Source organism: Symphodus melops (genome assembly GCF_947650265.1).
Source record: "Symphodus melops genome assembly, chromosome: 21".
Taxonomy (NCBI): Eukaryota; Metazoa; Chordata; class Actinopteri; order Labriformes; family Labridae; genus Symphodus; species Symphodus melops.
The window spans coordinates 3,166,493-3,180,646 of NC_136711.1; the positions used below are offsets into that span (position 1 = coordinate 3,166,493).

The 14,154-nt window shown below is 42.4% G+C and overlaps 1 protein-coding gene across 3 annotated transcripts in view; it reads right to left on the minus strand.

The window, feature by feature from the left end:
- snx29 (sorting nexin 29) overlaps positions 1–14,154 on the minus strand; it is a 123,865-nt gene that overhangs the window by 34,900 nt on the left and 74,811 nt on the right. For all 3 annotated transcript variants that reach the window (XM_079372537.1, XM_079372536.1, XM_079372538.1), the window contains exons 17-18: positions 12,945–13,000; positions 12,490–12,571 (exon numbers count right to left, since the gene is read on the minus strand). In XM_079372537.1, coding sequence (XP_079228663.1) covers positions 12,490–12,571; positions 12,945–13,000 — 138 coding nt within the window. The remainder of the gene's footprint in view (positions 1–12,489; positions 12,572–12,944; positions 13,001–14,154) is intronic.

Genomic DNA, 14,154 nt, shown 5'->3' on the forward strand with positions numbered 1-14,154 from the left:
ACAGTCTTGTGATTGAGTCGACAAAGAAAGACAGAAGCAGGACAAAGACGAGATTGGTTGCGGCTGCGTGGTGAAGCGAGGCTGGGAGGCACCGGCAGTGAAACAATCCATACTCCTTTGTTTTGGTCCTGAACAGCTTCACACTGAAACACAACTGTGCTGCCTCAGTGAATAAAACACTCACCACGCCTTCCTCCACGCTCTCATGCCGGCAGGTAACTGCTCCAGGTCGGCTGATAAAGACTGGCACACAGCGTCTGTCTCTCTGCCAGGAGGGGATTTTACAACACTAATATAACAGAAAGGCGTCTCAGTAAAACCTCCAAAACTGCCTTCCTCTCCACTTCTTATTCTGATTGACTTTGAGCTTACCATAACATAGAAGGAAACACGACGCGTTCTGTAAGAAGCCATTACTGGTTCAGCACGTCGTGGAAGTAATAAGAGAGATTTGAATCAGGACGACAACGCTGACGGATCACTTTGGTGTTGCTTCCATTAATCAGTCAAATATCATAAACACAAGCAGATGGTGTTTGAAGGGGAACCCTGCTCATTAAAATGTAATCACTGAAACTACAAGAGAGTGACAAGAGAGGGTTTCTCCCTGCCCGAGTTTTTTTTTTTTTTCTGTCAAAAACAAGTCTTCAATCTGACGGGGGCTTAATATTAATGTATTCTGTTTTCATTTCTGAAGCAGGAAAAGTCACATCGCTCGACAAATCGGCAGAGAAATCTGGATTTTAGAGGCAGAAACCGAAAAATGAATCTGATACTGATCTATCAGCTGATCGGTTTGAGAGAGAGAGAGAGAGAGAGAGAGAGAGAGAGAGAGAGAGAGAGAGAGAGAGAGAGAGAGAGAGAGAGAGGAGAGAGAGAGAGAGAGAGACTTTCAGCATCCTCAGGTTCACTCAGCACTGTCACATGGCATACAGAGGTATCTTCAATACAAATGGTCACATAATGATAATAATAATAATAATAATAATAATAATGCATTTTATTAAAAGGTGCATTTCCAAACATTCAAGGAAACCTGACGAAACAGAAGCTGATTGGTCAGTGTGGGAGCTCAAACTGACAGAAAGTAAAAAGGTATGGCTTAGTGTATATAGAAAGCTGAATGCAAAAACATATGTTCATGGTATGTTCCAGAAACATGACAACATTAAAGGCCGTGCACGGGGAAGACTGCTGGAGAATAATACTCTCTTGGTGCGTCATAATTAAAATCCTCATACGAGCCATTTTAAAGAGGAAATGTTCATTTCACAGTTTCAAAGTAACCAAAACAAACAAAACCCTCCAACATGAGATCCACGGTGACCTTCTGAAATATTTAACTCTCAGCTCTGTTTGTCAAATCTAAACAGCAATGAAGAGTTGAAGCCTAAAAAGGATTAATTGGACATTTACTTAATGCTGGCTGTGCCATTATGCATATTTATACGGAGCAGTGTTTATGTGATGATAAATGACTGCTGACTCAGATTGATGACAATAGTTTGTGTTGTTTTGCTAATCTGCAAAGGAACACTGAAAGGTCAGCATTTAAAGAGGCACTTGAAGTTAAATGGACACATGTTAAAATGAGAATTAGAGAACTGTGCAGAAAAGGTCTGTGGGAAAAGTCAGAACACGGGTGGTAAGTACACATTCAGGTAGAACGTGGCAGCAGGTTAAACCTTCAAAATGTTGCTTTGAAGGCCCGCTGTTTGTTTTGCAGGCTTTCCATCTCTCCTCCCAATCCAGAACAGCCATCAATAAACCCCAAACTGGAAGCTTTCATCAAAAGACTCTTCTTGAGGAGCAGCAGGGGGTCACCAGATATGAGCACTCAGCGTCTACGTCGGGGGTTCCCTTGGAAAAACCATCGGAAGCCGCAGCGGGAGGAAAAAGTGACACGCTGAAGCTCGTCTGCATCTTTTGTCACGCTTACTTCCCTTACTTCCTCTCCACATCTCTGCGTGTGTCACTCCTTAAACGCTTCACTAAAAAACTCAGTCACTGGAAGAGACTCGTTCTCCTCTTTCATGTTAACAAATGAGTCACTGGCGAGTCGTCGAAGTGGCTTTTAGCGTAGTGAGGAAGCAAAGGATGAGGAGAAAGGGGCGGGGAGTGTAGAGAGAAGCACAGTAGACCTGAATGGGTTACAGTTACAGAATTATAAAGTGAGAGTGATCAAGACAGGGAGAGGGAGGTGAGCAGATGTGTAGCTTTTTTTCCAGCCCAAGATTTAATCCCAGGTTTGAGGAAGAGATCATCACGCTCCCCCTCCTGACCTCCTCAAAGAGACAACGCCGTCACCAGGCGAATCCCCCACACGACACCAGCAGGAAGAAACGCTCGAGCAAAGTCTTACATCGTGTTTCTGATGACCACATGCACATTTCAATGGAGCCGGGCCTCCTTCAAAGAGAAGTTAGGGTTTCATCTGCTATGACAGACCTGGTTCAAATCCAGATCAAAAGGGGACAAAAAGACGCCGTATGATGCAATAACCTGCAGGACTCATCAGACGAGTTCAACAGAAACTCCAGTCACAAGTTGGAGACGTGATTCAGCGACATAAAAGCTGCCCCCAAACAAAACACAATCTGCAGAACGGTCCTTTTATGGTTTCCAATAAAACAGTCGTGTGACACCACTCAAACATTTATAATGGTAGAATATGTTGAGATTCCAATAGTCCAAAGGGTTTAAAGTGCTTTATAATGAATTGCTTTTCACTAGGCAGCAGTAAAAGTGAACGAAATATCTCTGTATGAAACGCAGTCCAACACAAGAACAGCAGTAACTTTTACAAAATGACTGGAGCTGCACAAAGCTTCCTATGCTGTGCTGTTTGTCCACACTAACCCGTCCACAACCACGGACATAAAGACATTTACAGCCTGGACTACTTTGATCTGACGAGCCTGTTTCTTGACCTGCACACACTGAGTGAAGGTACATTTAAAAAAATAACTTCATGAAAGGTAATAGTAGTTTATAAAAAGGGGCGTGGCTGATCTGAATGATTGTAGCAGTTTGAGCTCCGGCTCTTTTCCCGTTGCTATGGTGACTGAAACTGTTTGTGAAAGAGTTTCTAATATGGCCGCCGCCGCTGATGGTTTCAAAATCAGCTTGAGAAACCAATGGGTGATGTTACTGAGGCTACGTCCATATTTATATGCAGGCTATGCTATGACTTTCTAGAGTTTCTATCAATGACTTACAGTCAACAGAATAACAGAAGCAGGTTCAGTGATGCAGCTCGGTGTAAAACAACTTCAATGAATTTTTTTTTTTTTAAGAAATTGAAATTTTCTTATATAGGTATAAAAACATGTTTTTCTCATTTTCAATTGACCTATTTCACTTTATATTGAGATGTCTTTCTCTATATATATATATTTTACATTTCTCTTTATCACTCTGTTCATAACACTTTCCTTACACCTTTTAAATGCATTCTGTGAAATGTGCTTTTTGAGGTCAAGGAGAACTGTTGAAGATCATCATCAGATCTGAGGTGATAGAATGAGCCTCTCAACATGTGAAAACCTGGTGTGTTAACCTGGGAGAAAATGACTCCAAATACTGTCAGTAACAGTCTTATGGAACGACTCCTTAAACTCACCTTGTTCATATTTTTGCTCCCTCATCGATGTGTGAGCTGAGAGTCACCTGTGACTAGAGCATTTTATTAGCTTGGATGTTTTACCAAAATCATGATGATGGCTCATCTGACCACCAGTGTGCGCACACACACCGGTGTGTATTTCAGCCGTTTATTTGTCATGAAAGTTATAAAATGACATTGGTCGACTGCGGCGCAAACCATGATGTTAACAGATATTCACCATTAACTGCTCATTATTGACTACGACTTCAAAATTCTACTTGCATTTAAATCTTGCCTAAAAAATGTTTCAGCATTCAGCCCAGTCATGTCCACCCTGCACACCACTGAACCACATCCCCCTCATGCTGATCATTCAGCATGAATGGAAATATCATGTAAATCAAAGCGAAGCTGAAGTCGGCCTTCGTGACGGCATTCAATCTGAGACTGAGGAGAAGTAAGACCAATGCAACGATTCTAATTATCATCATCGATGTAAAACATTCATCATCATCATCATCAACATAACAGTCATCACCCTCTGTCACCAACCAGCCATAATCACAAGCATAATCACTCACATGCACGTACGTACGCACACACTCGCAGCAGCACACGCGTGGGAAATATGAGCGCAAGATCATCAGCAAAACAGAAGATCCATCTTTGACTGTAACACCAGCGCACGCGCACGCACGCACGCACGCACACACACACACACACACACACACACACACACACACACACACACACACACACACACACACACACACACACACACACACACACACACACACACACACACACACACACACACACACACACACACACACACACACACACACACACACACACACTACCATCTATACATATGGATGTATTATCTCATCTGCATTGCTAAAGCAGCCCATCAGCATGCGGTCTAAGCTTCTGGCTGATCAGAGGGACTCGCACTGAGCGCCTCTGAATGTAAAGCTTTCCGCCTCGGCTGCCACAGGTCTCCTAAGCTAACCCGACTCAACCCAATGGCTAATATAGAAATTAAAGGTGCTAACACATTTCCCACATTGAATTTCTGTCAGGGACGGCGGACCATTGCAGGCAGCCGAGCACGCATCTGAAAGAGTGTCAGCGAGGACGTCTCAATTATTCATTGAGAGGCTGATTTATGTGGTTTCATATGGAGCGTGTTAAAGGCTCGGCAAAGTGAAAAGATGGTTTATGTAACGGCTATTAATTGGGACCTTCTATCACTTTTCCTCTCAGCGTGCACAAACAGCCGTGGTTAAAGGTGCTGTACTATGCATGAAGACGAGCGTATGCAGAACAGATAACACAAAGGCGCTTTCAAAAAAGGAAAGAAAAAATACAGAAGAGTGCACAGCGTGTACTTTTACCTGCTGTATCTCTTAAACGTGGCGCGGCGCTTTGGAAAGCGAACAAAAGTGTGAAGAGCTGAGAGAGGAGAAGAATGTGAAGAGAGGAGTGACGGTGAACGTTATCCTGCTGCATTTGCATAATTAGAAACAGTGGGAAGTTTGCATTGAGTCCCTGACTTTGTGTGGAAATGGGAGTTTCAGCTTTTTGCTGATCAAAGAGAATAACTGGTATGGAATATATGCATATATCTATTAAATGTGTATGTAAAACAGCTGGAGCGCTGGATCAACAGAGCTAGTTCTCAGCACTGGTGTTGAACTATTTGTGCATACCGTGATGTACTGTACGTACTCCTCATTCACACTGCATTCAGAGAGAGTCTGTGTGTGCATGCTTGAACGGATGGACACAAAAAAAAAAAAAAGCCTATCTGAAAGAAAAAGGATCTTGCTGTGGTCAGTCCCTCATTTTCTGTCCTGTGAATAAATAACAGAGAAGAACATGTTTAACAAATGTGCAGAAAAGAAAAGTAAAAGAAAAGTGAAGACTTAAGCTAAACATGTCTCTTTGTCTCTTTGGACAGAGGAGGAAAGATACATTAATGCAGACAAGACAATGATGGAGGTGGAAGACGTCTTCCATCGCGCAGTAAACAAAGTAAATAAAAAAGATGGTCAAAGGACTTGAGCTCGTGTCGCACTTCTCTAGTCTTCTGACTCCTCAAAGCACCGCAGGTCACACACTGATCTAAAGTGACCATGACCAACAAATCCATTCATACGACACCAACGTGCCTTGCCCAAGGACACATCTGACATGTGGCCGCAAGAGCTGGGAATCAAACCCCAGACCTTCTGGTTGGGAGCAGACGACTCCACCACTGAACCATGAGTCAAATGATGACGATGATGAGATGAAGCTAACTTTTCAATGTTGCTAGTAAAGGTAGTAAAAGTATTTTTTTTATTTTTGTCAGAGGTTATAGTCCTCATCGCAGCGGCTGTGGGTTCAAATCCGGCCGAGTCCCTTTCCTGCATGTCACCCCCCCCCATGCTCTGTCTTCCTAACGCTTCCTGTCTCTCTTCAGCTGGTCAAAAAGGCCCACAGATAAAATCAACATGAGGAAAACGTTCCTCTCCGTGTTGCCCTGGCATGCTGACAGAGAGTGGATTTGTTTGGAGGCTTTGAATAGCTGCTTTTCTATTCTTTTAATACCAGCTTTTCAAGCTTCTGCTGTAAACTGATGCTTATTATTTTCAGACTACTGCGTTTCACAAAGCCCCAAATCAGCAGAAAAAACCTGCAATTTTCTAGAGTTGGTGCTCCAGTACATAAGACTGAAATATTCAAAAACCCTGTGAGAATAATCAACTACACATTAGTCAACAATGATATTTGCTTCTTCTTTGTTAGCAAACAAAACTTTATCATAGAATGACAGCTGCTGTACAGAGAGTGTACCCCACCCGCTGCTGCAGCGCCACAGGTATGACACCCAGTAATCAACGACCTGAAAGCTCCCATCAGACACAGAGAGCTGCTCAGCGGGACTCCCCAGAGTGTCTGACGGGAGAAATGTAAAACAACCTGAGTCAGATAGTGAGCCTCAGAACTGATGCTGTGTTGTATGCTTTTACTGTTCCTTTGAAAAAGTACACCTCTACTTTGGGCACTTTATAAACTTCATGCACCAGAGGCAAAGCACTTTGGGTGGTCGCCTGTTGAGATGTTTAGAGATATTCAAATAAAAAGACTTTATTTACACTCAGGCTGGACTTCCATTCAAAGGCTAAAGCTCTGTTTAGTTCAGTACAGTTTGGTTTAGTCCGGCACGGTAAACCCACAGCCAATCGTGCCCTTATTTTGCTCTGTTACAGTGTGACATCATAGCAGCCCAACACAGTGAAGCCAGATGTTAATTAAGTTAAAGCTGAAGAAGAACGGGACACAGGAAAAGAAACCGTTTAAGGTTGGATCATAACCCTTGGCACCCAGACAGAAGGGTACCAAAGATGTAGGATGGTACAGATTCCTTATGTTGGTACCATTCATAACTTTTGACGGTGGGAATGCCAAGAAACAGGTACCAAACCGAACTGAACCATACCGAACTGAACCATACTGAACTGAACCATATTGAACTGAGCCATAGATAGATAGATAGATAGATAGATAGATTAGATAGATAGATAGATAGATAGATAGATAGATAGATAGATAGATAGATAGATAGATAGATAGATAGATAGATAGATAGATAGATAGATAGATAGATAGATAGATAGATAGATAGATAGATAGATAGATAGATAGATAGATAGATAGATAGATAGATAGATAGATAGATAGATAGATAGATAGATAGATAGATAGATAGATAGATAGATAGATAGATAGATAGATAGATAGATAGATAGATAGATAGATAGATAGATAGATAGATAGATAGATAGATAGATAGATAGATAGATAGATAGATAGATAGATAGATAGATAGATAGATAGATAGATAGATAGATAGATAGATAGATAGATAGATAGATAGATAGATAGATAGATAGATAGATAGATAGATAGATAGATAGATAGATAGATAGATAGATAGATAGATAGATAGATAGATAGATAGATAGATAGATAGATAGATAGGCCAGTTTGAACGTCCTTTACATTACTGCTCTCATCCCGTGTTTGATTTGACATTTGCTGCATTTCACCACACTCATGTTTCCCAGTGCTTCCTGTCTCTCTTCACTGATTTAACTAATAAAGGCGCAACTTGCCCAGGAATATCATCAAAGAAAATACGTCACGAAAGTTTTAAAAATGTCAGAATAGATCATTAATGAACCATGAATGTCTCTACCTAACTTGATCACAAGCGACCGCATAGCTGCTGAAACGTTTCAGTCAAATTGTCGCTCAAAGGAAAAACCGTAATAGTAAGTCCTACATTAAAATAGCTCCTTAAGCTCTTTTTCTCAAACTTTCCCTTTTTTCTCCGTATGAGTTCTGCCTTATTGCACACTTAAATCCATCAACTAATGACACAGAGCTCGCCCGCACCTCATTTAATGAAGGAAGAAGAGTTCCTCATCAGCCTATGACGGATGCTCTTTTCTCAGCACGATGCCAGTCTAAAGTACACAGGTGATAAAAACACAGGCACTCCTGCACCCAACAAATGACACTCTGTGTTCGTCGACGACGCGCAAATGATTCCTCCTTTCCCCCTCTCATGATAACTTCCATTGTTGGTAATGTGTGGGAGGGAGACACTGATTCGCCGCGGCCGGTATAATTCTCTCATTATGAGTTCAGAAGCGGGAAAGAAGCAGAGTGAAGGATGGAGCGATAGAGGGCTGAAGGCCCGGAGGCACGACGTGCCACAAAGAGCAGAACCCCGACTGATAATGGAGCAAATCCATCAGTCCCTCGCTTTCTGTCTCTGTCTGTCTCCTGACATCCATTCACAGGCTTTAAAGAGAAGTCATTTCAGAGATCTTGGAGAGAAAAGTGGCTCAGATGAAATGCATGGACAGGATATGAAGTGCAAGTGGTTTTAGCGTCAACATAATGTAATTCAATCTGGCTGAGGAGTCAAGATGGAAGGAACAGATTAAAATGAGAAGGGACGTATGGATAGCACAGTAGGGGCTAAGCACTGAAGAGGAGGTGGTTGGAAGCAGCAGAACAGAGCTGCTCGCGTGCTTATTTCAAACCACAAGGTTGCTGTGACCTAACTTAGGCTCCCGCTTCTAAAATCCCATTCACTCTTAGCGGCTCCCAAAACCCTCTCTGGCTCCGGCTATGGCTCATTGCTCTCATCATTGGTTCAATTTTGGAGGCATATGGGCGTGTATGCGAGAATGGAAAAAATACTGAGAGGGAAAAAAAAAAAAAAAAAAAAGGTCTATGCTGCCGCTCGAGGGTATTTTAAAGATCCTTCTCCTCCTGATTCTCTTCGGTCTTTAAGACTGTTAGCTCGGTGTTCAATCAGCACAACAGCCTCACCTTAACAAACAATGACTCCAGTAACCTTGGCCATCCATTAGCCTGTCTAAGAACAAAAGCCATTTCCACTGGGAGCCATTAAGACAAATATAGCTCTGGGACTGGAAGTATCCAACACAGCAGATGGACTGTGCTTTGTAGTAGCTCCAGGGCTGGACAGCAGTCTGACTCAAAGTGTTAGTGAGAAGAGAAATTAGGCTGAATCCGTGAAGCACATGGAAAATGTTCAGGTTCAATGCTGGAGAAGATAAATGTGAGACCGCAGGTGGACACTGATTATTGGCCAACGCGTGGCAGATCTTCCCCGCGCTCCGGTGTGTGTCGCACACTTTAAACTGATTTACTATCACATTTTAATCACTTTAAAAGGCTGGGGAATTCCTCGGGCAAAACACGGTCTGATCATGTCATTGTTTGTTCACAGGAAGTGTTACGCTCATCGTTGGAGATTAGCCTAGTTTTCTGCCTCGCATGGAGGCAAAGAGAAATGCATCAAGTTTTCAGTACAACATGAAGCTGTGACACCGATACAGCACGTACGATCGGGAGAACAGAAAACACCGGATCAGCATCAGGAAGAGACCTTAAGACCGAGTGTCCCAACATACCCACGCTGTACTGCAAATTAAAACTGAGCTGCTTTCCACACGAGCACTTCACTTGTCTCAATGTGAGGAAATGGTCACGCAAAAATCATTTGGATTCTCATGTTTTTATCAGTGTCCATTTTCAACAGGGAACCCAGACCCAACAGTCTGTGCACATTTGTCTCGGCATGTAATTGGCAGGATTGAGAGGAACTGAAACAATGCATCTCATTTGCAATTGTCCAGCTTCTGTCCTGTTGGGAGGATGGAGATTATTTCACACACACACACACACACACACACACACACACACACACAAAAAAGGTGTCAGCGTGCTCTCGGCTTGTGCTCGGCGTTGTGAATTTACATCTATTATGTATAAGCTGAGCCGGGCTGAGCTCTGCAGCCACTCAGTCCTGACTATCAGTTCGAGCTGAGGATGTGTCACCTGTCTCTTTCTGTCCCATATGGTTTCCTCTGACTAACTTTACAGCTGTAGCTGCTGGCTACACAGCAGATAACAGCTCAGTCTGTGTGTGTGTGTGTGTGTGTGTGTGCGTGTGTGTGTGCGTGTGTGTGTGTGTGTGTGTGTGCCTGACTAGGGGCTCTGTACAGCTAAAGTTGTGTCTACTGTACTTTCACTTACATAGGTTTCTATGTATTTCTGTGTGTTTTCGAGTTTTTCCTCTTTGTATGTTTGTGTGTGTGTGCGTGTGTGTGTGTGTGTGTGTGTGTGTGTGTGTGTGTGTACTTCCATCCCGACAATACTTTTCTGCAGCAGACGTGTGTTTATTCATGTATGTCACTGCGACAGCCTGTCTGTATGTTTGTCTCACAAAGTTAAAAGCAGGGTCTGACTGCATGTTGGTGTGTGTGTGTGTGTGTGTGTGTGTGTGTGTGTGTGTGTGTGTGTGTGTGTGTGTGTCTGTGTGTGTGTGTGTGTGTGTGTGTGTGTCTGTCTGTCTCACTGTGAGCTGAAGTGCAGCCCCTTGTTAATGTGACAGTCACAGAGGGAATGATACGAGGAGAAGCCGTGGTTGGGATTGTTGCGCTCGGGTCCTCACTTACCTTGATTAGGAAAGTGCCTCCCACATGTCGTGCGGATCATTACTGGATCTGTCTTCAGTTCTAAATAAAGCTGCTTCCAAACTTTGAAGTGACACTGCAGACAGACGTGCCGTCATTGTTCATCCTGATATTTACAGTCAAGTAAGTTTTGTTTGTGCACAAATCAATCAGCAACGAGGACGGCGAGCCTCAGAACAAACACATGTTCAACTAACTTCACTATTGGCAACACATTTCTACATCACCAGCCAATGGGTGTGTTTCCCCTCAGGACCACATACTGTCAGAAGCTGGAGACCAGACAGATAGTTAATATGCTGGGGATGAAGCTTCACTGCACTGGACTGATACCACTATGTCCTAAATACATGCGACAACTTCCCTGGACACCTGCATGCTGTGAGGGATAATGTGGAGTGAGCAGGTTGACTCTGACACAAAGCAGAGGAGACTTATCCTGAAGGCTTCCTCCACAGTAACAACCGGCTCACTGTTCACTCCAACACTTATTACATGGCCAGTTACTCATAAAATCATTTCAATATATATATTCAAACAAATATGTATTCAACAAAACAAACAGTCCATTTGAATTCAAAGTTGGAGCTGTGTTAAAAGGATCGTTTAACTCATTCTTAAAATGAACTAAACCAGCTGTAACTCACAATCAAATGAATATTTCCAAGTGAGACAAGTCGACCACATCAGCATGAATCCAGCATGAAACACCTGATGGACTTTTTCCGCCTTGTCACTGTCTGAATTTGTCGACTTTTTTCTTTCTTATTTATCCATCTTTAAAAACGCCGCTGTGTGCCATCTCTTCACTTTTGGAGGTTTTCTCCGTCATATGTCGTTTTATCTTTTAACCTCTTTGCTCGGTTGTTTCCACCTTTTCCGACGGTAAACAGGCAAAAGTTAGTCCTCCAGACTCAGTGAGGTTTTCCTCACAGTGGTTTGATGTAATTGGCCAATCAGAATACATGTTACAATAAGCAGCTAAACTTTGAGTTTGTGAGGTGAAAATGCCTCACGATGAGCTGCTAGCTCCTCCAGTCAACCAAGCGAACATCAGGGCCTTAATCAGAAATCAGAAAATAAAAAAACGACACTAAACAACTAATTAATCATAATGATTGATTGAGTCATGATCCTGTATGACACGTCTCTTTTCTTAAATGTCTCCAGATTTTAGAGAAAAAGAACTTCAGCGTTCTGTGGGGAGGCTTCGTCAACGTCCAAAGGTATTAAGATGCACCGGATCATTCATGTGAGTGTAATTAGAGTCCATGAAACAAATGCACCAAACAATCGTGTTGAAGTTGAGATGTTTCACAAGGTTAAGAACAGTTTTTTTTAAAGAAAACTCACTGGTGACAGATTCACATCTACAGCAAATCTCAAGTCAATGAATCAGTCAGGAGTGTGTAGCACTCGTTTGGCTCAAACGCAGGAGTGTCCTTAAATAGATAAACCAGACAAAGGTTCGGTCTCAGGACTTGAGCAAGGTCGAGCAGAAAAAGAAAAAAGAGTGCAACAACTGCTAATGAACATTGATGATGAGCAATTCATGCAGACTTGGTTCCACGTATAACTACTTCAGTGATTGCTCATTTGCTCCTTGCAGCTCGGCTTAATGAACTGGTAACTCCATCGCTCTTTTATTTAATTTAAATCAAGCAAATTGATCAGAAAAACTCCCACAACCACTCTGCCTTTGTTTTAATCAGCTTATTTGTCTTTTCGATGGGGTTCGTCATCACATGTCCGTATTTGCACCTGTTGGTTTTGCAGGTGAGCAGTGGACATCGCACAGAGAGAGGCTGAAAGTACCTGATAGACGTGGTAGGCGTTGGCAGCTCTGCCCTGCAGGAACACAGAGGGGATCCACACGTTGATGAGAGCACGATGAGCCCTGTGTGACACACAACAAACCACCACCATCACCATCATCACCATCACCATCATCCTTATTACTGGCAGCAGCAGCAACAGTGAGTCAGCACTTTGCTGGGACAGCTCGAGCAGATTACAGCTTACTGTGGTAAAACACCTCCAAATCTAATTTCATCATGATCTGAGAGAATGAATGGATGTGTGAAATCAAACAGGGATTATGCTTCATTCACAGGTAAACCTGTTAAATAATGACTTTGGATGGATTGCACTGAGAGTCATGTTTTGCATTATGTAGCTCTTGTAAAATACAAAACAAAATAAAACCATAGAGGTCTGAATTTGTTTAAAATCAGGAATGGTTGGAAAAGTAAAGGTGAAAATATTCTCACGTCTCAAAATCTGAAAGGCTGGGATCATCCGACGTCTGACTCAAATCACCTGCAACCTGGGAAGTAAGAGAAGACACTGATCAGAAGTCAGAAACAGAAAGACATTCATTACACGCCATACTTAAAAATACAAACATGCCATGGGAAACATAAGACGATATATGCAGTGAAAACACATCTTTAATATTGAATATCACCAGTTAAGTTTGTTTAAGTGGCGAGAAAACGCTGCAGGAAAACAAATAGGCTCACTACACACTTTCCCACGACTTGAATCAGGAACATCTGAAGAACACGTGTGGAACTCAGAACAAACAGCTAGTTAGCTGTAACAAATGATAATGGATGAAAAACAGAAACAAAAGTTCATGTGATCATGACAAAAGGAACAAATAGCTTAAAGTCGTGAAATAACAGAAAAAGTGAGAATTCAGTGAGAAAGAAAATACATTTTTGAAATAATTACCGAGGACTGATAGATAAACCGTACGAGGTATTTTAATTGATTATAAATTGAGTTCAAAAAGTTATCAAATAATTAGCCAGAAAATATGCATCAAAAGCTATTAATGCTGAACGTTTTGAATATACAGTAGACCAGTGAGCTTTACATGATGAAGATTTTAATGTTTTGCTGAATGTAACAAACAGTCATTTCAATCAGTAAACTGATGAATATAAAACTGTATGGAAAAGATTTTTGTCAACTGTTTGAATTCTAAATCAGAAAAAGCCAAACAAAGATTTTCGATCTGTCCCCCGAAAACAGACAAACGTTGTGTCACATAACATGTATAAGCTCATGTAGAAGAAGATGAGAGGTGGAGTTAATCTCAGGCTGCTGCACTGACTCTGTGCTGAGTCGGCCTGCAGTCACAGCACACCGTTGATGTGTGATGATGTCATCGTTTAGTCTCTCTGACCCTACAGCCTTTGTAACTCTGTCAGTGGACGTTCATCAAACCTGAGATTTGATTCACTCATCATATGACCGGCTCCACATGTTGGACTTCTTGATGCTGCCGTATGTGCGTGAAAAAAGTGAGTGCATGTGATTGGGGTTTTTTTTCCTGTCGTCCAGAGCTGGTGTGTCAGATTCTCTGCTCTCCCACAGAGACCGTCTGAACCTGGGCCCCGCAGGGTCTCACACACACCCAGGCTGTGATCAGACTCTCCAAGAGTTACACACACACACACGCACATGCACACA